The sequence below is a fragment of the Mirounga angustirostris genome, unplaced genomic scaffold, assembly GCF_029215605.1.
Source record: "Mirounga angustirostris isolate CCGP_5_RB_7025 unplaced genomic scaffold, mMirAng1.0.hap1 SCAF_10, whole genome shotgun sequence".
Taxonomy (NCBI): Eukaryota; Metazoa; Chordata; class Mammalia; order Carnivora; family Phocidae; genus Mirounga; species Mirounga angustirostris.
Genome location: NW_026991718.1, coordinates 112,250,717 through 112,274,840, shown reverse-complemented (window position 1 = coordinate 112,274,840; position 24,124 = coordinate 112,250,717). Strand labels below are relative to the sequence as shown.

General features: G+C 52.1%; 1 protein-coding gene across 1 annotated transcript; it reads right to left on the bottom strand.

Annotated features, from left to right (window-relative positions):
* Positions 1–14,570: 14,570 nt before the first annotated feature.
* SOX12 (SRY-box transcription factor 12) lies at positions 14,571–17,691 on the bottom strand. The gene has a single exon (XM_045885582.3). The coding sequence runs from the start codon at positions 17,210–17,212 to the stop codon at positions 16,268–16,270; it is 945 nt and encodes a 314-aa protein (XP_045741538.1). The 5' UTR covers positions 17,213–17,691; the 3' UTR covers positions 14,571–16,267.
* Positions 17,692–24,124: the final 6,433 nt, after the last annotated feature.

The window sequence follows — 24,124 nt, the reverse complement described above, 5'->3', positions numbered from 1 at the left end:
TCAGTTGAGCTTCCCACTCTTGATTTCAGCTCAGGTCATGATCTCAGGGTTGTGAGATTGAGCCCCCAAGCGCTCAGCATGCAGAGTCTGCTTGAGATTCTTTCTCTCCCTCTCCCTTTACCCCTCACGGGCTCTCTCTCTCACTAAATACATAAAATCTTTAAAAAAAATGCTTCAGTGCTTACACTACAGGATAAGACAAATTTCTAGACCACCCCCCCCCAATTTCAATCAGATGTGGCTTTCAATTTCCTGCATAGAGAGACTCACCAGCACACACATACCCACACAGCACAGACAGACAGGCATATATACACACACACAAATCAAACAGAGACATACTACAGATTGATGCACATACACACACACCAGAGACACACACCAACACCAATACACAAACATGACAGAGACGTACCCAGACAGGCACTCATATACCACATAGAGACATATTCAGATAAACACACATAGCACAGAGAAACAGACACACAGACACACCACACACAAAGACACTCCACGGAGAAACACACACACACAGAGCCAAAGTGTGTGTTGGGGTGATTCTTTTTTTTTTTTTTTTTTAATTTTTAACTTTTTTTTTTTTTTTTTTTAATTCATGAGAGATAGAGAGGCAGAGGCAGAGGGAGAAGCAGGCTCCCCGCGGAGCAGGGAGCCCGATGTGGGACTCGATCCCAGGACTCTGGGATCATGACCTGAGCTGAAGGCAGACGCTTAACCGACTGAGCCACCCAGGCGTCCCTGTTGGGGTGATTCTTGGAGGCCCCACGGATCCACACAAGCGCCTGAAGTGCACAACCCTCACCCACAACTCAGGAAAAAAGAGAAGAAAAGGAAAAGACCAACATATATATATGTTTTGGACAGAGAATGGAAAAAGGCAGAGACCAGAAACGAAAGAGAAGGAGGGAGCCGAGTGGTCCTGCGAGAGAGCAGGGATCTCCCCGGGAGGCGGGTGGGCGGGGCTCCGAGGGGGTGTGGCCAGTGCGGGAACCGCCCCCGGCCGGGGCGCTTCAGAGGCCCGGGTGGGGAGAAGGAGTGGGGGCCCGGAGGCAGTCAGAGTCAAAGCAGCAACTATTAATTAAAGAGCCTAGGGGAGGGGGCAGGGAAGAGAGGCTCAGGAATTGCTGGTCTGGGTGAGCTCCTTCCCTGCAACTCACTGTCCCTCTCCCCCAAATATACCTAATCGCTCGATCTTGCTGGCACTGGAGAAGGAAGGTGACCTTGACGCCGCCTCCCCCTCGGCCTGGCCCCTCCTCCTCCCGTGTTAAGGTTGCAGGAAGGCGGTCTGGCGGTCAGGGGGAGGGAGAGAGAGGATGCTCCGGACCCGGCGCGGGTACCCGGGACGTGGGTTGCCATAGGAACCGCTGGGGAGGTGTCCCTAGACTGGGGGGGGGGGGCGGGGGGGAGGGAGGAGCTCAGTGTGAAAGGAGCGGGTAGAGGAGGGGACTACAGGGTCCGAGGGGGGAGACTGCGGCGGGAGGAGTACGCGAAGGTGACAGGCACGAGGGCCTGAAGATGGATGGGAATCTCTTGCCTGCACGGCCTCACTCAGTTCTCCTTCCCAGACCCCCAGACCCGCCCACTCCAGTGTCCGGCGCTGCCGGGGCTGGGAGAAGGGGCACCCTCTTGGGGGGCGAGGCCAGCGAAATCGGGCCAATTCCTCCCACTCTCCACCGCACCACTGTTTCTGACCGGACCACCGGTTCCCTGGTCGAGATTAACCTCATCCTTTCCCCCAGGGGGAAACTGAGGCACGGAAGGATGGGAATAGGTTTTTAGTAAAGAGATGGATAGGGGTCTTGTTTTCTGAAGCCTCTGCCCATCCTCTCAGCACTGAGACCGGGCTGGTGAGATCTCTGCCCCCCGCCACTTCTCTGGGACCTCACCTCCCGAATCCCGAGGCACACCAAGGCTTGGGCGCCGCTGTCCCGTCCGAGGCTGGACGTGGCCGCGCTGGGGATGCGGGCTGAGGTGGGGTTCCCCGACACCCGGGAGAAGGCGGGGTGGGGGTCGGGGCGCGCGTGGAGCAGGGCTGAGCTCACCTCTCTGCCTGCTGTCTCCGCCGAGCGGGAGCCAGAGCGAGAGCCGAGCAGAAGCTGGTTCTGTCGGCGCCTGCGCCGCAGTCGGGGGCGGGGGTGATACGGGTCTGGGAGGGGGGCACCCGCCCGCCCCAAGGGCTGGCTCTGCAGATTGCGGACCCCTGCAGGATGGAGAGCCCCTGTCTCCTTCCGGAGTTCTTTTCTCTCTCTGAGACCCCGGGCCGCTCGCTGAAACCCCATCGCCTCCCCAGAACTCACCCCCTCCTGCAGTCCCCCAAACTCCTGATCCGACTCTCCATCACTCCCTCAACCCCCCACCCCTCTGACTGAAGACACTTGCCTTCACTGAGCCGTCATTTCCTCATTGTATCCTCAACCTCCTCTCCAGGTCCCCATTCCCTTCATGGAGCCCCTAACCATAAGTATACAAATGCTCATCTTGCTGAGCCCCACCTTCTCCACAGACTCCAGTCTCTCTCTCTCTCTCTCTCAGCCCTCACCCATGGCTGGGACCCTCTCTCAGGAGCCCCCTACTTCTTTTTTTTTTTTTTAAGATTTTATTTATTTATTTGAGAGAGAGAGAGAGCACATGAGAGGGGGGAGGGTCAGAGGGAGAAGCAGACTCCCTGCCGAGCAGGGAGCCCCATGCGGGACTCGATCCCAGGACTCCAGGATCATGACCTGAGCCGAAGGCAGTCGCTTAACCAACTGAGCCACCCAGGCGCCCCAGGAGCCCCCTACTTCTTACTGAGGCCCTCACCTCTCACTGAGTCCCTCATCCTCTCTACATTCTCTTTCCCTCTTTGAGCCCCTGACCCTTGCTAAGGATCAGCCCCTTTTATCTTGAGAAGGGAGCTGAGGCTGGGGGGGAAGGGGTTGGGAGAGAAACTTCCTTCCTCCCTGGAAGGAGCATATGAGATAGCCTCCCTTGTTCTCTCTCCCAACATACCTCCAGTTCTGCCCTGGGCAGTGTGTGCCCGTGACCCATCTCTCTGGAGAACCAGCCATTGCCAGACATCTGTGTCTATTTCATTCCTTGTCATGTGCCCACAGCCTTGGTTTTGTCTTACACTTGTTTTGTTGTGTGGTCTTAGGAAAGTCACTGCACTGCCCTGAGCTTCATCAAACACCATTGCACAAACATGCCTTCATGCCTTGAGCATTCATCCTGTCTCTCCATGTGCTGGGGGCTGGGGATACAGAGATGCATCAACTACAAGATGAGGCCAGATCTTTTTCATTCACTATTGTATCCCAGAGCGTCAGGTAGTGCTCGGCATTGACTGGGCAGCTCAATCAATATTTACTGAACATAGACTAGTGACAATTACAAATATATGACGTTTATTATGTGCAAAGGGCTTGTCAAGTGCTAGTTAGTGTGTACTACGTAACTCATTCAACTGTGTGTGAGAGAGACAGAGACAGACAGACAGACAGAGACAGAGAGAGGAAGTCCTGTAGCCCAAAACTAAAGGCCTCTGAGTGGTGACAGGAGATCAAGCTGGAGAGGCAAGCATACGTCAGACCTTTTAGGGCCTCATAAGCCAAGGTAAAGAGTTTGCAGTTCAACCCGAGTTGTGGGGACCCATGGAAGCATTGGAAGGAGGGATGTGATCTGAATTGCACACTGAAAAGATCCCTGTGGCTGCCGATCCCTTAAGAGAACAGGATAGAACACTCCAAAGTGGCAGCAGAGAGATCAGGGAGGAGGCTCCATATCAGAGATGACTATGTCGTGGCCTAGTGGGCTTGTAGAGAAATGAACGGATCCAAGAGATGTTAGGGGGTAAAATGAACTACAGGAATAGCAAAAGACTGGAAACAACCTGTGCTGGTTTTAAAACATGGCAACGAATTCTTTAGCACTTCTCCTATGGAGAGATGGGATCTCCGTACCCTCTCTTTGTATCTTGCATGAGCTGATGACTGCATGGGGCAAGTGATGCTCCAACTTCCAAGACTAGGACATAGAAGGACATGCACTTCCCCTGGAACTCTGGCTCTTGGTGACCCGAGGAGCCATGGAAGAAGTCTCTCTACCTGGAGGCTGCCATGCTGTGAGGAAGCCCAAACCACATGGAGAGCCCACATGAAGTTACCAGTCCCAGCTAAACTTGGCCTTTGAGTCATCCCAATTCAGGCATCAGACAAGTGAAGAAGCAACCAGATGATTCCAGTCCACAACTGTTTAAATCGGTTTCAGCTCTGATGATAATGGGAGAGGGGATGGATGAGGTTCCAGAGGTGATGGGAAGGGATGAGGTCAAATTTACAGGAGGAATGGGCTTTGAGCCAGCACAGGAAGGATCCAGTATCCTCTGAGACCCCGGGGGAAGGAGGGAGGGTGGCCACTGAGAAGAGATACAGTGTGGTTTTTATGAGTTGAATTCTGCATGAAACAGATCCAGGTTTGAATCTTGGTTCTGCCACTCACTGCTTGCATGATTTAACTGCTCTGAGCCTCTGTTTCCCTGACCATAAATTAGAGATATTATTAGTGGTTGCTTCTCAGAGGGGTTACAAGAGTGAAATGAGATATGCACATAAGACCTTTAGTGAAGCACCTGGCACAGAGTAAGACCTCAACAAATGATTGTTGCTACTACCATTATTGTTGCATTAGTTTATAGGTCAGGAGGGCAGGGAGTTGAGTGACAAGACATCTGATAAATTGAATGCTCTGGAGAAAAACAAGAAGCATCATCTATTAAGAAAGAGGAAGGTTTTAGGAGTGCCTGGCTGGCTCAGTCAGTGAAGCATGCAACTCTTGATCTTGGGGTTTTGAGTTTGAGCCCCACGTTAGGTGTAGCAATTGCTTAAAATGTAAATTACTAAAAAAAGAAAAAGAAAAAGAAAGAGGAAGGAGGCTTAAAAAGGTGGTGAAACAGACACAAAAGGCCATATATTGTATGTTTCCGTATATATGAAATAGCCAGAGTCAGAAAATCCATCTGAGACAGAAAACAGATTAGTGGTTCCTAGGGGCTGGGGGAAGGAGGGAATGGGGAGTGACTGCTTCATGGGTTTCCTTTTAGAGTGATAGAAATATTCTGGAACTAGATAGTGGTGATGGATGCACAACACTGTGAATGTACTATCACTAATGATGAATTTTATGTTATGTAAATTTTACCACAATCTTTTCAAAGTGTGTTAAAGATTTGGAATAATCAATAATAATGATGGTGGTGGTGATGACAGATGTTACTTACTGAGCATTTACCATGTGTCAGCATAATTTGTCTTCAGGATAACCTTATGAGATCACTTGCCTGACGTCACCCACCTGAGGTCATTCAGTCACAATGTGGCAGAATCTGAATTTGCTCTGATGGCTCTGAGGCCATGATCTGTAGAGACAATAGAGTGCATGGCTGTGACTTTCTTTGACAGTGTCTGGAGAAATGGGAATGAAGCAGGAGGCTGCTGGTACCCTAGCTCCTTGGTGAGGGTTCTCCAGGATAGGTGGAGCAGAAAAGGGGGGCGGTGAATGGGATGCAGAGAGCAGAGGAGAAAACAGATCCCATAATGAACCTCAGGATGGATCCTGGCTCAGTGGGGAAGGATGCCAAGGCAGCTCAGGAGGAGAGCAGATGGATCTGGAGAAGATACAGGAATTCCAGACGGAGGAGCTCAATGAAGTCCAAAAATAGGTAGATGGGAAGAAAGGGAGCCTGAGGTCAGAGTGTGGGACGTTGTAGTTAAAGATTTTAGACGTAGAACCCTGTAAGAGGTGAGAAGGTTTACTAAGCCAGTGCTATCCAATAGAAGTTTCTGCAAAAATGGGAATGGTCTAGATCTGTGCAGCTTGAACGGAACCACTGGCCATATTTGGCTATTAAGCATTTGATATGTGGCTAGTGAGCTGATGACTGAATTCTAAATTTTATTGAACCTTAATTACTTTATTTACTTATTTATTTTTAAGTAGGCTCTATGTCCAATGTGGGCTTGAACTCACGGCCCTGACATCAAGAGTTACACGCTCTACCCTCTGAGCCAGCCAGGCGCCCCCTAACCTTAATTACTTTAAACTTAAGTTTATTTTTTTTTTAAAGATTTTATTTATTTGACAGAGAGAGAGAGCGAGAGAGGGAACACAAGCAGGGGGAGTGGGAAAGGGAGAAGAAGGCTTCCCGCCGAGCAGGGAGCCCAATGCGGGGCTCGTTCCCAGGACCCTGGGATCATGACCTGAGCCGAAGGCAGATGCTTAACGACTCTGCCACCCAGGTGCCCCTAAACTTAAGTTTAAATAGCCACATGCAGCTAGTGGTCGTCATATTGGACAGTCAGGTGTTGGTGGGACAAACCTTGCTGCCAGGGCCCTACTTTGAGCATGAGTGTCATCTCAGACACCTATTATCCATCCCCTTTCACCTGGTCCTTTTGCCCTGCCCCCCTGTGGTCTCTTCTCTCCATTGTAGCCACAGTGATCCTTTGAGCATGAGTCAGATTCTCATAGGGGAGTCTCATTCCCTGGTCAAAACCCTCTAATGACATCTCATCTTACTCAGGCCAAAAGGAGAAAACTGTGGTGGATTAAAGATGGCCACAAACTCTTTGTCACTCTGCCCTTCATGGCAGGTGGAGTTCTTTCTCCTCAGTCTGAGCTGGCCCGGCCATTGCTTCAACTAACCAAATGTGGTGAAGGCAATGCTGTGGACTTAGCTTTCAAGAAGACCAGCTTCCTCTTCCCTCCTCTTGCAACACTCACTTCTGGAAAGCTCCCTCTTGGACCCCAGTCCTCATGCCGAAGAAGCCCAAGCCACATGGAGAGGTCACATGCTGGTGCTCTGGTTGACAGCTCCAGCCAAACTTGCAGCCCACAGCTGACACCAAACACTGTATGGGACAGCATGGTGTGAGTGAGTCATTTCGGACATGTCCGCCCACTTGAGCCCCCAGATGACATCACACCAGCAGGACTATCCCACTGAATCCCTCGAACCCACAGTATCATGGAGATAATAAAAGTGTTAAGCTATTAAATTTAAAGATGCTTTGTTATGCAGCAATGACTATCCCAAACCAGTTCTTTTTTGTTTGTTTGTTTTTAAGATTTTGTTTATTTATTTGACAGAGAGAGAGAGAAAGAGCACAAGCAGGGGGAACTGCAGGCAGAGGGAGAGGGAGAAGCAGGCTCCCTCCTGAGCAGGGAGCCTGACGTGGGACTCTATTCCAGGACCCTGGGATCCTGACCTGAGCTGAAGGCAGTCGCTTAACTGACTGAGCCACCCAGGCGCCCCCAAACCAGTTCTTACTAGCTCCTATGCTTGCCCCTCCCCCACAACCTTACTTACCTCCATAATCTCCTCTTCTTCCATTCCCTCACTCACCACTCCAGCCACACTGGCATCCTTGAGTGAACTAAGCGCATCAGACAAACTCCTATCTCAAGGCGTCAGAGCCTTTGTACTTGTGTGTGTCTCTGCTTTTATTGATCCTTCTCCAGATATCTGCATGGCTAGCTTCTGGCTTTATTCAGACCTCTGCTCATATGTCGCCTTGTCAAAGAGGTTTTATTTAAACACTGTGGTAGAGACATAGACGGCTCACCAAATTTCCATGTGCATCACATACATTTCTCCGTTCCCTTGAAGTTAGGCAAAACCATGTGATTAGTTCTGGCCAATGAGATCCAGGTCTCCAAAGAGAGCCTTGGCTGCAGATTTTCTTGGAAGAGAAAGAACAGAACTTCACATTCATTTAGTTAACAGAAAACCCTGAAAACAACTGAGGGTGAGAACTTGGGTTGCTAAGAAACCTCCTAGAATGGGGGAGATGTTTGGCATCCATTGCTAGGCAACCTAAAAGAAGCTAGATGGGCAGGTTTGGCTGCAAGCAGCTTTCCCCCTCCTTTTCATAGGCTCCCTGAATGCCAGACTGGATATGCTCTTAAACACTCCTGGTCCAATGACCTAACTGCATAGATGGGGAAACTAAGGCCTCAAAAGGCAAGATGATTAGCCCAAATTCCCTCTAATTTCTCAACAAGAGCAAAGACAAATGGCATAGGAGGGCATTGTCTTGGGGAGTGACCTGGCATGGCTGAGGCCGAGCTTTAGGGAAGAGCTGGTAGCCGAAGAAGAGTCTATAAAACAATAAAAAAGTCAACTGTAAAAGGTCTTGAAAGCCAGGCCATGAATCTTAGCCTTCATCCTGAAGGAAATGGGGAGCCACTGAAAGGTTTTCAGAGGAAGTCACGTTTGTTTTCTTTTCTTTTCTTTTCTTTTTACACAGACAAGTACAAAGGCTCTGACACCTTGAGATAGGAGTTTGCCTGATGCGCTTAGTTCACTCAAGGATGCCAGTGTGGCTGGAGTGGTGAGTGAGGGAATTTATTTATTTATTTTTAGAGAGAGAGCAGGAGGAGGGGCAGAGGGAGAGGGAGAGAGAACCCTAAGCAGACTCCCCGCTGAGGGCAGAGCTGGCCATGGGGCATGATCTCACGACCCTGAGATCATGACCTGAGCCGAAACCAAGAGTGAGGGGCTTAACCAGCTGATCCACCCAGGTGCCCCAGTCACGTTTGTTTTCAAAAGACTCCTTAGGCTCGGGGGCACCTGGGTGGCGCAGTCCTTTAAGTGCAGGACTCTTGGTTTCAGCTCAGGTCGTGATCTCAGGGTCGTGAGATCCAGCCCTGCGCCAGCTCCATGCTCAAGCTCCGAGCGTGCTTGAGTTTCTCTTTCCCTCGTCCTCTGCCCCTCCCCGACACGAGCGCCCATGCACGCTTGCCCTCGTTCTCTCTCTCTCTCTCTCTCTCTCTCTCTTAAATAAATAAATAAATAAATAAATAAATAAATAAACCTTTAAAAAGAGCCCATGGGCTGCAGTGTGGAGACTCAGGACAAGGTCCCAATGCCCTCCAGGTGCTTCCCGTCCTTGCCAGTCCATCTTCTCTCTCCCCACCACCTCCTCCAGCCACAGCCAATTCTGTTCCACGCCCTCGACTCTTGCCGAGTCTTCCCACTTGCAGTTACTGGTGTCTGGAAAGCTTTCTCCTTCATCTGAATCTGCTTAGTCTTATTGTTCTAGTTATAGCTGCTGCATGACAAACTGCCTCAGAACTTAGTAGTGTGAATAACCACAATTTCATTACGACCATGGACTCTGTGGGTCAGGAATTCAGACAGGGTAAGAGGGGATGGCTTAAAAAAAAAAAAAAAAAGAAGAAGAAGAGGGGATGGCTTGTCTCTGCTCCATGATGGCTGAACCTTAGCTGGGAAGACACTGCTTCAGCTGGGAGTGACTTGAATGACTGGGTGCTAGAATCACCTGGAGCCTCCTCTGCTCACGTGTCTGGCACCTAAGTAGGTGCCTGCATCACCTGGAGCACCTAGATGGAGTCTCTCCACATGTTTTGGAATTCTTCACTGCATGACGATCTTAGGGGTGTTGGACTTCTTATTTGGTGGCTCAGTGTAGAAACCTACAGCATCTTTCTGCTACATTCTATTGGTTACAAGTGGATCATGAAGGCCAGCCCAGACTCAGGAGGAAGGAAATTTATGGAAAGAATGTCAAATAACTTGAAGCCGTGTTCTAAAACCACGTCAACCTACTGAGGTCTCAGTCACAGCTTAAACATCACCTTCTCCATGAAGTGATCTGACCATGCCCTGCTCCATGTCTGGATTAAGTGCCTCCTCTGTGTGCCCCCAGCCCCACTGTCCACCTCCATCAATGCATTTCCATCCCTCTGTTTATGTGTCTTTCTCCTCCTTGGGACTGTGAGTTCAGTGAAGACAGGCCACGTCTGTCTTTTTCACCTTTGTACTCCAGCACCCAGCACAGAGCCTGGCAAAAGCAGACCCTTAATAGATGTTGAATGGGTGAGTGAATGAATGATTGAATGAGCTAAGGCAAGGAGTCCAATGTAGAAGCCATTCCTTCCTTGTGAAGCTGACATACTAGTTAGAGAGAGATACAAAATTAAAATTGTATATGATAAATACCACAGTGATAAATGCTATTAAGAAAAATAAAGCAAAGTAAGGGGATAGTGTAAGGGTGTGTGTATGATACTTTACAAGAATGATCAGGGAAGGGGCGCCGGGGTGACTCAGTCATTAAGCGTCTGCCTTCGGCTCAGGTCGTGATCCCAGGGTCCTGGGATCGAGCTCCGCATCGGGCTCCCTGCTCCGCAGGAAGCCTGCTTCTCCCTCTCCCACTCCTCCTGCTTGTGTTCCCTCTCTCACTGTCTCTCTCTATCAAATAAATAAATAAATAAAATCTTAAAAAAAAAAGAATGATCAGGGAAGACCTTTTTGAGGTAGCGACGTTGGAGCGAAGACCCGAAGAAGTGAGGGAGTAAGCCCTGTGGGTATCTGGGAGAAGAGCATTTCCAGCAGAGTGAACAGCAAAGGGCTGGCTATTCAAAAGGGCTGAAGTGGGCATGTGCTTGGTAGTTTTAGGGAACGGCAAGGAAGCCAGTGAGGCTACAGTATGGCAAGGGAAGGGAAAAGCAATAGGAGAGGAGTCCCACGGGGGGCCACAAGCTAGAATACATAGGATTTTGCAGGCCATGCTGAGGACTTTGGCTTTTAGTCTGAATGAGATGGGCACCAGTGGAGGGTTTTGAGTAGAGGTGGGACATAGTCTGATTTATAGTCTAACCAGATCCCTCTGGCTGCGTGGACAACAAGACTGTGATTGAGGCAAAGGAGAAAGCAAGGAGTCCAGTGAGGAGGCTGGTTCAGGATACCAGGCAAGAGATTGGGGCGGGGGGGGCGCGGGACCATGAGGGTGGCCATTGAAAAGGTGAGAAGTGATAGGACACAGGACACATTTTGAAAGTAGAGCCAACAGGGATAAGGGATATGAAGCTATGGGGGAAAAGAGGAGCTAAGGATGACCAACAGGTTGTTGGCCTTTTAGTCATGTGAGATGTGAAGATGTGGGCTGGGGAACAGGCTTGGAAGCACTGTGGAAACAGGAATTCATGTTTAGGCATGCCAAGTTCGAGGTGCCAGTTAGACATTCCAGTGGCGATGACAAGGAGGCAGCTAGACATGAGTCTGGCAACATCAGGATGGAGATACGGACTTGAGAATCCACAGCTATGCTAACAGGAATTCCAAGATGGCTCTAAGACTGCCCCCCCCCCAACCCATGGTGTGCATGCCCAGCATAACCTGCCACTCTCCTCCGTGTGGGTGAGACCAGGGAGTATGAAGGATGTCATTCTTGTGATTAGATCACATTATATGGCAAAGGTGAAGAGATTTTGCCGATGTGATTAAGGTCCCAAATTAGCTGAGTTTTAGTTAATTAGAAGCGAGACTTCCCTGGGTGGGCCTGATCTAATCAATTGAGTCCTTTTTTTAAATTTTTTTTTTAATTTATTTTTTTATTATTATGTTAATCACCATACATTACATCATTAGTTTTTGATGTAGTGTTCCATGATTCATTGTTTGTGGAGGTTCCTCAAAACGTTGAAAATAGAGCTACCATACGATCCAGCAATTGCACTAATAGGTATTTACCTCAAGTGAGTCCTTTAAAAGAGAGCCTTCCCTGGGGCACCTGGCTGGCTTAGTCACTAGAGCATGTGACTCTTGACCTTGGGGTCAGGAGTTCCAGCCCCATGTTGGGCACAGAGACTACTTAATTAATTAATTAATAAAAGCCTAGGTGCCACTCTGTGAGAGAGTCTGGGAAGATAGACACTGGGAGTGGTCCTCAGGATTCAAGAGTGGCACCAGCCGACAGCCAGGAAGGACACGGGGATCTTGACCCCAAGGAACTGAATTCTGCCCACCACCACGTGAATTTGGAAGAGGATGCTGAGCTCCAGAAAGGAATGCAGTCTGGCCAACACCTTGATGCAGGCCTGGGAGATCCTGAGCAGAGAACCCAGCTAAGGCATGCCTGGATTCCTGGCCCACAGAGACTGAAACAATAAATGCGTGTTATTTTAGGCTGATACATTTGTGGCAATTTGTTATCCAGAAATAGATAACCAGCACCTCAGTGTATAGGTGTTTTTAAAGGCTTGGAACCAAGATGGTTCAAATAGCCCAGGTCTGGGATCCCATGGGGATGAGTCAATGACTGCATGAACCCTGTGAGATTGGAGTGGGACACACCCCACCCCCAACCCTCAAATGCTTCCTATTCCTTTCAGCCTCTAGGTGTCCCCAGAGTCCACATAAGCAGATCTCTCCCCACCTTTTCCAGGTCAGAATCCATTTCCTTCTGAAATGGGAAGAACCAAGTAACAATAAATGGTCTCTCTTCCGTTCCTACTTTCCCCTCCCGAACTTTACATATGGGGAAACTGGGGCCTGCAAAGAAGCCCTGCCCAAGGTGCCACAGCGATGTAGGGCTATCCCTATCCAGGCACTTTATTTACCCTCCCACGGCATTCTGAAGGACAAGACTGACCACCTCCCTCTCTCCAGCTTTGACCAGGGGAGGGATCTGCAGTCACTGGTAGGCTGAGGCTGAAGTTTCTCATTGATGCCCACTGGAAAGGGTGCAGCCCTGAGGCGGGGGCTGCCGGCCTGTGTGGAGAAGAGACCCCTCCAGAGGTCAGGGGCATCAGAAGTGCCCAGCTGCGGGTACAGGGCCAGTGACCCAATTCCCTCTGTCCGGCCCCTCGCACCCTCCGTTGCAAACTGAGTTCCCCGAAAACAGACGCTGAGACGGAGTCTGGGGTGCAAGGTATTTATTAGGTATAAACACCTGTGAAAAGAAGAGGGAGGAAGCAGGATCCAGTACAGGGGGTCAAACTGCACTACAGTAGCCTGGCAGAGCCTTGGCCACCTGGAGGGGCCCTGGGTGGGTGTCTGGAGGGGGAGGTGAAGGCCCCCACCCTGAACCAAAATGGCCAGGCATTCGTTTATATACCTGATCTCCCTGGGACACCAGATGCAGGCTGCCCTGGGTCCAGGGGCTCTCGGCAGCTGGAGGCTATCCACTGACCATAACGTCTCACAGCCGGGCAAGTCCTTCCTTCAAGGGGCTTCTGGTGGCACCTAGCTCTTTCTCACCTTCTCAATTCTTTCCTAGAGGATTTTTTGGGGGCGGGGGACATCCTGCTTTCAATCAGAGGCCGAGAGAGAACGGTCAATATAATTTTTGCACCTTCCTCAACCAGACCCCCTTTCTGTAGGCACCCAGCCCTCCCAAACCTGCTATAGTCTTTTAAATTGTCTATGGGTATCCCAGTCCCCGAACACCCTCTCTGAATGAGGTCTGCACACTTGGCCTTGGTTCTTACTGGGGAAACAGGTTCTGTTCAACCTTAGGAATTCACTGGATCTGGCGGTGGAGGAATTAGGGGGAGGGGTGTCAGGGGGAGAAAGAGTTTTGAAAAGGCCTTCCTCTGTTTCCAAAACATGCTGGTAAGAATCTCAAGGACAGGAATCCGCTGTGGTTGCCGTTGCTCTTTAGTTATTCAGTAAATCTACAGTGCGGGCCCATTCTGTGCCAGACACTGGGGCCAACCCCCACACCACTGGGGGCCCTGAGCGGACAACCTAACACCATCTGCAGATTCAAACACGGAAGGAGGCAGCACCCTGAGGGAACACTCCACAAGGAGAGAGAGAACCAAAATGTGGGGCCCTGACTCTGACCTTGGCTGCTTGCAGGCCCTCCTACAGGTTGCTTCGCCACCCTGACCGTTTCCTCCTCTGGACAATGGAGTGATACACTTTAGGGAGCATCTTATTAAATGCTTCTCACCTCGAACTTCATTTCACCCTGACGCAGGTATTGCTACCATCCTCATGTGACTCCCATGAAAAGACTCAGGGTGAAGTGAATTTGCTCAAGGTCACACAGGTGCTCAGTGGTGGTGGTGGTACGGGGGCTTTTGAGCCCAGACAATGTGGCCCGACCCTTTTCACTTCTCATTAAGGGTGGGGCCCAACTGGCCCCCCCGGGGCCAGGTATGCCTGCGTGCTTATTTCATTCGGTCCACAAGGACTTAAAAATATTTGAGTCAGCTTTCATTTTGCAATTGAGATGTTCATAGAAACATCCAGATTTCTACCTTCTCTTGAACAATCTGGCCACCGTGGGCTGCATTCCCACAAGGTCACGACTGGCCTGAGGTGAGCAGCTGCTCGCCTTGAGGTCACAAAGCCAGTGTCGACCCAGACTCTCTCATTTATGTCACATGCCTGGCCCTGCAGGGATGAGTTTGTCATCCTTACTGAAGACCAGGGAGGCCTGAGCTAGAGGGAGCCAGAGGACCCCCCTGCTCTTCCTGCACGGTGCTAAGTCACAAGGATGTCCCTCTGGCAAACTGTCTGGGGGAGGGGTTGAGGAAAGGCACAGACATGTAGAACCACAGGGCAAGGTCGGGGCAAATACACTTTATTCAGTCCTGGCATCAGACTGGCGGAGTCCTGCTGTGGGTGCCAGTGCCCCAGATCAGAGGGACCCCTCCCCTCAGCTACTAGACTAGTTCTCCAAGACCACAGACAGTGACATCTCTTCACTCACATGACGTTTTCTGGGTTTTTTCATTGTCTTTTTTGTTGTTGTTTTTCTTAAAAAAAAAAAAAAGGAAAGAAAGAGAGAGAGAGAAAGAGAGAGACAGAGAGAGAGAGCGCGAGAAAGGCCCAGAGCCGGAGCACCAAGCTTAAAGGAGGCAGCTGGTGGCTTTGTCAGCGACGGGAACGCGTGGGGCAGAGACCTGCGGAGACCCTGGGCAGGGGTCCAGGAGGACTCTGGGACCGTTTGTTCCTGAGATTTGTGTGTGTGTGAATGAGAGTGTGTGCACACCCAGGAGGATGAACACACGCCGGTGAGATACAGGTAGTGAGGGCAGAAGGGGGCGTGGGGAGGCCGGAGGGGCGGGACTTGAGCGGACACTTGGGGAGTAAGGGGGCAGGGTCCCCGAGGGCACCCCGGAACTGAACACAACCTCCTCAGACAGCAGCGCTATCCCGAGTTTTCACATGGAAAAACAGGTGCAAACGGCACACCTCCACTACGCTGACCCTCCCTTCAGTCTCACTGGCCCAGTCCATAGTCTCACCAGCTGTTTAAAAGTGGGGCTCTTCTTGCCACGCCGGCTGCTATCATGCCTCAGTCTCCACACCCCCACCCTGTACCAACGTGCCTCAGTTTCTCCCACTGAATACTGTCACTGTGGGCACAGGACTTGAGTGACAGAAAGGAGTGGTGGGCGTAGGGAGGAGCCCAGGCTGGGAGTGTGCCTTGACGTGATGGGGCACTTGGAGGGGGGTGGGGAGCAGCAAGAACCCTGTCCCCATATAGACTGATAAATGCCTTGGTTCGGAGTTTTCTTGGGCAGTCCTCTCGTGGTGCAGTTCCAGATGAAGACCCTATTCCCAGTTCCCAGGTGGGGGAAAGAAAAGGAAGTTTCTGGGACCAAGGTAGACCGTAGAGGCAGTCTAGCGGTGTGTGTGTAGGCGGGGGTGAAGGGGGGGAGGAGGAGGAGGTGCACGTCCGTCTGGGCAACCCCGCAAGGAAAAGGGGCTATGCCACCAGGGAGAGTTCCAAGCTCCAAACCAAACCCTTCCGGGCCAGCTAGTCTCTTTCTCCCCCTTCCTAGTGCTCCTCCCATTAAGGCAGCGACGCCCCGTCGGGTTGAAAAGAAGCCGCGGCTCCCGGATCAAAAGATTTCTCAGGATCGCTCAACACCCGCCCCACTCCTTCCCGGAGCGGGCCACAGAGGCGTGCGGTTCGACTGGGACCGGCCCCCTCCTCCCAAGAAGCATTAAGCATGCGCAAGAAGGGGGCGGGCCCCAGCGCTCGGGGAAGGGGAGGAGGGGGGCATGGGAGGAGCGCGCAGTGCCGCCCAGCTGCAGCGCCCCCCTAAACGAGAGAGGAGGCGGGCTAGGCGAAGGCGGAGGGATTCAGGAGCAAGGGCAGGGGCGTGTCCTCCGGCCACGAGGAGGGGCGTGTGCGAGGTGGGGGAGGGGTGCAGGTCTGTAGGAGTGGACGTGAGGTGTAAAGGAGGGGGGCTGGCTGCTGGTGGCTGTGCGGGAGGGGGCAAGACGGGGCGGGGCTTGGATGTCAGGGGAAGAGTGGGGGTTGGGCTGCCTTGGGGTGTGTCTGCGGGGGAGGGGCATGTCTGGATTTGAGGGGGATGGGCACGTCTAGGAGGGGGGGAGGCTGCGCGGGAGATGGGGTGCCAGCCTCGGCCTCCGAGGGGCCCCAATACCTGATTCCTGTATGTAAACAGCTGGTTTGGGGGCGTGCGCGCCCCGCTGACGGTGGGCTCAGTAGGTGAAAACCAGGTCGGCGATGCTAGACGGGCGCCAATCCCCCGCGATCATCTCGGTAACCTCGGGGGTGCAGTAGTCCGGGAACTCGAAATGCGACGTGCCCGAGGGGGGCGGCAGGTCCGGGTCGCGGTCCAGGGCGCTGCAGTCCAGGCCGGCGGGGCCGGGGGGCAGTCTGGACAGAAAGCCCAGCGGCTCCTCCCCCGACGCCACCGTCTCCTCTTCGCCTTCCTCCGCCGCCGCCGCCTCCTCCTCCTCTTCCTCCGGCTCCTCGTCCTCCGACGGAGTGGGGGAGGCGGCGGTGACAGCCGCCCCCTCGCCCGACGGCCCCTGGGCGCGCTCCGCTGTTCCCCGGGCAGCCCGCCCCGCCGGGACCATCCTCCACAGCTCCCTCCCGGGGGTCTCGACCAGGCGCACTTCCAGCAGCTCCTCGTCGTCGTCCTCGTCGTCGTCCTCGGGCGCCGCCGCGCTGCCCCCCAAAGGCCCGCCCGCTGCTCGGCGGCCCCCGCGGCCAGGCAGCTGCGGCCCGGGCTTGAGCCGGCTGCCGCCACCGCCACCGCCGGGGGGGCGGGGCCGCGCCTTGGCGGGCGCCCCCTTGCTCTTTTTGCGCGGCCGGTACTTGTAGTCCGGGTAATCCGCCATGTGCTTGAGGCGCAGCCGCTCCGCCTCCCGCACAAACGGGATCTTCTCCGAGTCCTGCAGCAGCTGCCAGCGGCGGCCCAGGCGCTTGGAGATCTCGGCGTTGTGCATGTCGGGCCACTGGTCCATGATCTTCCGCCGCTCGTGCTGCGACCACACCATGAATGCGTTCATCGGTCTCTTAATGTGGCCGCTCGGCGTCTTGCACCAGCCGGGCTCGCGCGCCCCCTCCTCAGCCGGCCGGGGCCCCGGGGGCGGCGGCCCGCCGTCCCGCTTGGCCCTCGCGCCCCGCTGCTGCACCATCGTGCCTGGGCCCGGGGCCGCTAGACGCCGCCGGGGGCCGTCCGCATCCTCCGCGGCTGGGGGTGGGGGAGGAGGCAGCAGCGACGGAGGGGCGGCCCCGCCCCGCAGCTCGGCCCGGCCCCCGCGAGCTGGGGAGCGAGGAGCTGGGCGCTCGGGCCCAACGGACGGCGGGGGGAGAAGGTCAGCGGCGCGGTCTCAGGCGGGCTCGGCGCGCCCCCGCCGCCTCCGGCAAGTTGCGCCCTGCCGCACGCTGCACATTGTTTTGCGGGGGCGGAGGAATCGCACCCTCCGGCCCCCGCGGGCTCTCCTCGCAGCCTCCTGCTCCGCCGCGGCCCGCCCCGCCGCCTTCCAGTGTCTTTCTCCCCGCGCGGCCCCGCCGGCGCGCGCGCCACCCCTCCCCCTCGCCGTCTGCGGGCCGCTGCGGCGCGCGCGGGGCCGCCCCGTGTAAACACCGAGGTGCCCGCTTGGGCTGCGGGCGGGCCACGCCTCGCGCTCGGGCGGCGCGTCACCCGTTGCTGGGCAGAGAAGCTGGTATTTGCATCTCCCAATCGCTGGCGGCCGGGGCGGGGCGGGGCTCGGGCTGCGGGGCTGGGCGGTCTCGCGGCTGGGTTGGAGGGTGTCGGATGAGGTCGGTTTCTTTTCTTAGGCTGGGGACTGGAAAGAGGGTGGGGGAACGCGGAGCGTGCTTCCCATCTGCCTCCGAAAGCTTGTCCCGCCCCACGTTGCGTTTGAAATTTTAGCTTATTCAGTGACACCTGCCGCCAGGTGGGACCTCCGCCCCCTCCTCTTTTGGAGGCGTCTTTCTGGACCATCCCAGAACAGAATGTGGGGAGACTCAGGATCGGGAAAGCTCTTCAAGGGGACAGACTCCTCGTTTTATAGATGTAGGCCCTGCCTAGTACACACAGGGTCCAGCCACACAGGGGCTCGACAAATGCTTTTTGTGGCTCGACAAATGCTTTTTGTCATAAACCAAACGACTATTTTTTTAAGTCTCGTTTGAGGCGCCACCAAAGTCCTGAGAAAGAAGGGAATATGACGCCCACTTTCCGGATTCAGAACAAGGAAGACTAGCTGACTAGGGCTCGGATCCCAGGCTCGTGGTCCCAGCTCTCTCTTCCCAGCTCAGCGCATCTCGCTGGGGCATCTCGCCTACCAGCCAAAGGTCCTGAGTAGGGCTGACTTTCCGCTTTTCACAATCCTCAGGGGAGGTTCGAGGATGCGGGAGTGTCCCACCCAGGTCCCACCCCACACCTAAACCAGCCGGTTGCGGGACTAGGGCGCGACGTCCCTCCCGAGTCTGAAGAAGCGTGCGCGGGCACGGGGGCGGAGCCAGGCCAAGGGGCGTGTCCGCGACGCTTGCTCGAGGCGCGTGGAGGGGAGGGGCTGCGCGCTCCCTGCTCACCACGTGTGAGCCCGCTCGGGCACCGCGGGCCGTGTGCTGCCCCCGGGGGAGGTCACCTTCACGGCGCCATGGGCCCCGGGCGATGGGAGGGGGCGCTGAGGCCTCGCCCCTCGGAATCAGGAGCTGGGAGGGGTCGGGATCAGGGTCTCTAAAGTGGCATTCCGCTGGGGTGTAGTGGGCACTGTGCAGGGCGGAGGGTGAGAGCCTCGAAGCCGACCTCACCCACCACCGGGCGGGTGGGGGCAGAGAGCCCCGCCGGAGGGTGTGGGGCGGGGAGGAAGGGCTGAGGTGCGGCTCTGCAGACACGGGGGGCGGGGTGATGCTCTGAGTGCCCGGGAGGGAAACTGGAGCGTGGCGGGCGGGAGGGGGCGACTCTTAAAGGCACAGGGCGCTCGGAAGGGGAGGGCCCTGCTCCCGACCAAATGGTTCTTCCGCAGATGTATTGGACGCTGAGATTTGGAGATCTCCCGGGTTTGAACCTTCAAAACGGGATTTTGGCCTGTTCAATCCTCCATGGAGTCAGAATTACTGTACTCATATCCCAGTGCCTCCCTCTCCTTCTCCTTGAAATGGGAAAAAGCAGTTTCTCCCTCGTATGGTTGTTTTACAAGTTAAACGGGATAATGGCTGTGAACAAATCCCTGACTCCTAGTAAATGCTCAATGAATATTAGTTATCTGGGACCCTGGGTACCAACAACGTAGAGACACCAACAAAATAAAATTGGCGGCATGTATTTAGATTTTTTTTTTTAATTTATTTATCTGAGAGAGAGAATGAGATAGAGAGAGCATGAGAGGGGGGAGGGTCAGAGGGAGAAGCAGACTCCTCGCCAAGCAGGGAGCCTGCTGCGGGACTCGATCCCGGGACTCCAGGATCATGACCTGAGCCGAAGGCAGTCGCCCAACCAACTGAGCCACCCAGGCGCCCGGCGGCATGTATTTATTTCAAAAAAGGTATCAAAAGTAATCATGGGAAAATTAAAGCTTTTTAAAAATTTTAATAACACTTCTGCACTTTTCCCATTTAAGATGTTTTATTTTAAATGACATATGAGGGGATGGCCATCTTCTCTGTGCTTAAGAACCCTCAAAGGTCTTGTTCTGACCCTTCCGGTGCTGCTATTGGTCTAAGGGTTTCAAGGGACTGGCCTCCGGAATGTTCCTCAAACACAGAAGGCTTGGGCCCACCTTAGGGCCTTTGTACATGCTATCTCCTTTGCCTGGAAAATTTTTCACCCCCATCCCCACATGGCTGACTCATCTCATTCTAGCCTCCCTAAAGTGGATTCTCTGGAGAGGTCTGCTCTGTCTACTCTCTACTGTAGCCCACCCATTCCACTACATTTCAGGTGCACAGAATTGCTTGTCTCTGACACATTTTCGTCATTGTCCATATTTAACTCACTTTATGTTTCTTTGTATTTATTTATACACAATATAATAAAAACCAAGGGATGCCTGGGTGGCTCAGTCAACTAAGCATCTGCCTTCAGCTCAGCTCATGACCTCAGGGTCCTGGGACCAAGCCCTGGTTCATCAGGCTCCTTGCTCCATGGGGAGTCTGCTTGTCCCTTTCCGTCTCCTTCTGCCCCTCCCCCACTTGTGCTCGCGCTCTCTCTCTCTCAAATACATAAAGTCTTAAAAAAAAAAAAAAAACAGTTAAATCAGCAACCAACACAATAACTGGTACGTTGACAATAACCTACCTTCTATGAACTCCTTTCCCAGCCTATCTCTTCCCTTCCCTTGCCTGAGGTAATGTCTACCCAGAAGCTTCCTTGACATAAAAAAAAGGGGGGCCGGGCGCCTGGGTGGCTCAGATGGTTAAGTGTCTGCCTTCAGCTCAGGTCATGATCTCCAGGTCCTGGGATCAAGCCCCACATCTGCCCCACAGTGGGCTCCCAGCTCAGCAGGGAGTCTGTTTCTCCCTCTCCCCATGCCCCCCCCCCCCGCTTGTGTTCTCTGTCTTTCCCTCTCTCTCAAATGAATAAGTAAAATCTTTAAAATAAGAAAAAACCACTTAACAGCTTTGCTGAGATATAATTCACAGACCATACTGTTCAGTCATTTAAAGTGTGGATGCAATGATATATTCAGAGTTGGGCAACCATCACTGCAATCAATTTTAGACTACTTTCATCAGCCCCCAAAGAAACTCTGTGCTTGTTATCCGTCTCTCCTCCATCTCCTCTACCTCTGCTCTAACCCCCAGCTTTAAGCAACCATTAATCTACGTTGTGTCTCAGTGGATTTGCTGCACCATTTTACATTGCTACCAGTAGTGTTAGAGTTGCGATTTCTCCTTTCTCTTACTTTTGAAAATACAGTTTCTTAAAAATATATTCTCTCGCCTTTAGCTTTGTCAAAAACCTATCACGCTGCATGTAATATTCTGGTATTTACTTTCTCACTATTACAGTGCTAAGATTCACCTAAAGTATTGCACCTATGTGGGTTTGGTTCATTTTCCATTGTGAGGATATACTACAGTATTCCTGTTGTCCCATCCATGGACAATTAGATTATTGCCAGGTTTTTGCTCTAATGAAGAGTGTTACTGTTACCAATCCTAAATGTGTCCCTGGAGCTCAAGTGCAGGGTCTCCAGAGTGTATCATGGAAACTGTGATGGCTCCACCTGAGGACATGGGAATGCTAACTTTTACAAGGTAACGTCAAACTTCAAGTTGCACCAATTAACTTTTTCACCAGCAGCATAGAAGAGATCCTTTTCTTTTTTTTAATCTTTTTTGAAGAGAGGGAGTGAGCATGCATGCTTACTTGTGCGCATGGGGGGACTGGGAGGGGATGGAGAGGGAGAGAGAGAATCCCAGCCAGGCAGGCTCCATGCTCAGCCCATGCAGGGGCTCGATCTCAGGACCCTGAGATCATGACCTGGGTGGAAACTAAGAGTCGGACGCTTAACCAGCTGAGCCACCCAGGCGCCCCAGAAGAGATCCTTTTCAGCCACGTCTTGTCCAAAGTTTGGTGTTGGTGTTGTCAGACATCATTTTTGCCCATATTATTCTCATCATCTTTCTATTTGCTTCATGGCACTTTTTTTTTTTTTAAGATTTTATTTATTTATTTGAGAGAGAGAGAATGAGAGAGAGCACATGAGAGTGGGGAGGGTCAGAGGGAGAAGCAGACTCCCCGCCGAGCAGGGAGCCCAACGTGGGACTCGATCCCGGGACTCCGGGATCATGACCTGAGCCGAAGGCAGACGCTTAACGACTGAGCCACCCAGGCGCCCCTGCTTCATGGCACTTTTAACATTCTGGAATTATTTTATTTGTTCACTTGTTTTTTGCTCATCTTCTCTCCACTAGAATGTAAGATCCAAGAGGGCAGAGATTTTTGTCTGTTTTGTTTTATGGCTCTATCCCTAGGAGAGTGTCAAGCACGTAATAGGGGCTCATTAAATTTTTTTTTTTAAGATTTTATTTATTTATTTATTTGACAGAGAGAGAGACAGCGAGAGAGGGAACACAAGCAGGGGGGAGTGGGAGAGAGAGAAGCAGGCTTCCTGCGGAGCAGGGAGCCAGCCTGAGGTGGGGTTCCATCCCAGGACCCTGGGATTATGACCTGAGCTGAAGGCAGATGCTTAACTACTGAGCCACCCGACGCCCCTGGGGGCTCATTAAATATTTACTGAGTGAATCAAAGGCAGCGTTCTATCAGGAGTACACTCAAATTCCTATGGGAACCCAGAGAAGAATGTAAAATTTTGGAAAACAAAACCTAAAACTTCAGTCTGCCACTAAGATGTGGTGATTATCAGTGCACACAGGCTACCCTGAGTCCTTTCAAATGGGTGCCCCAGCGTCTAAATTTTGTAGGCCATAGGTTTTTAAGGCTGGGCTCACCACTGAGCCGTTCAGTGTAGACTACAGTAGGAAGGCAGTGAGGTTCTTGAAGAGATGCTGACCACTGCTACCCAATGGGTCAGGCCACCATCGCCTCTCATCCGGGCACCTGCCACACTCCTTTCTGGTCCCTGCAGTCTGATTGTGTGTCTTCCCTTCTTAAAGCCCTTCGGTGGTTTCCCCACTACTCTCAAGATGAACACCAGGCTTTCACAAGGCCCACCAGGCCAAGCTTGGTCTGACCCCTACTCACGATCTGACCTCCTCTCCTGCTTTCTTTGTCTTGAGCCAGTTTCCAGCCACATTGCCTCTTCAGTTTGTGGGACAAGCTGGGCTTCCTCCCCACACAGGGTGTTGTGAAGTCCATTCCCTTACCCTTTCCTGCACTCTCACCTCTGTCTCCCTCCTTGTAGCTCTCCTAGCCCCATGTCCCTTCCCTTCAGGGCACCAGTGGTCTACCTGGCTCATGTGACACTCAGGACAGATGACTTTTTTTTTTCTTTTTTCTCTTTTTGGAGATGGTGAGTGGGGGGAGTGGTGGAGGCAAAGGGAGAGGAACAGAGAATCTTAAGGAGGCCCCTCACAGAGCCCAATGCCAGCCTCAATCCCACAACCCCAAGATCATGACCTGAGCAAAAATCAAGAGTCAGATGCTTAACCAAGTGAGCCACCCAGGCACCCCAGGACAGATAACTTTTTAATACGTATATCCTCTAAATGACGATATTTTTTTTTTTTATTTTATTTATTTATTTGACAGAGAGAGAGAGAGAGAAAGCACAAGCAGGGGCAGCTGCAGAGTGAGAGGGAGAAGCAGGCTCCCTGCTAAGCAGGGAGCCTGATGAGGGGCTAGATCCCAGGACCCTGGGATCGTGACCTGAGTTGAAGGCAGATGCTTAGCCTACTGAGCCACCCAGATTTCAATATTTTCAATAACATTCATAAAATGCAATAAATAATACAAATGATAATGGCCAGAAAAGAAATGTAGATGGTGAAAATATTCTTTTTTTGAACTTTTTATATGAATCATGTCAGTAAAAATAAACATTACAGTACAAAAAAAGGAAGAGTATCAAATCAAAAGTTTTCAATCACATTAATATATTTCTTTGAAAAAAAGAAAAAAAATACCTACACAGTGATCTTTTGCAATGATAGTTATGTCACATTATGGTTTAAAAACAAGAAAACGCTTTAAAAACAAGAATCAATTTTAACATTAAATACATTATTCAAATTCGGTAAAACATTATTTTATCAGGGGCGCCTGGCTGGCTCAGTCAGTAGAGCATGAGACTCTTGATCTCAGGGTTGTGAGTTCAAGCCCCACAGTGGGTATGGAGCCTACTTAAAAAAAACAAAAACAAACAAACAAAACCCCACATAATTTTATCAAATGAAAATCGTAATATGATGTAATATAATATAGTATAATAATACAGTATTACTAAATAATAAAATTTGCAGTTACCACACTGCGATTCACTCCTTGTTTCACTATTTTAACTTAAATACAAAAGCTTCAGGTGGTCATGTTGAATGACAGAGTTGAAGGAACTCAAGTTCTGGATCTTCAGCTTCATAATCACTGTGCCATCATTGCTTATTTTGAATCTACTGTTTAAACAGAGACATAT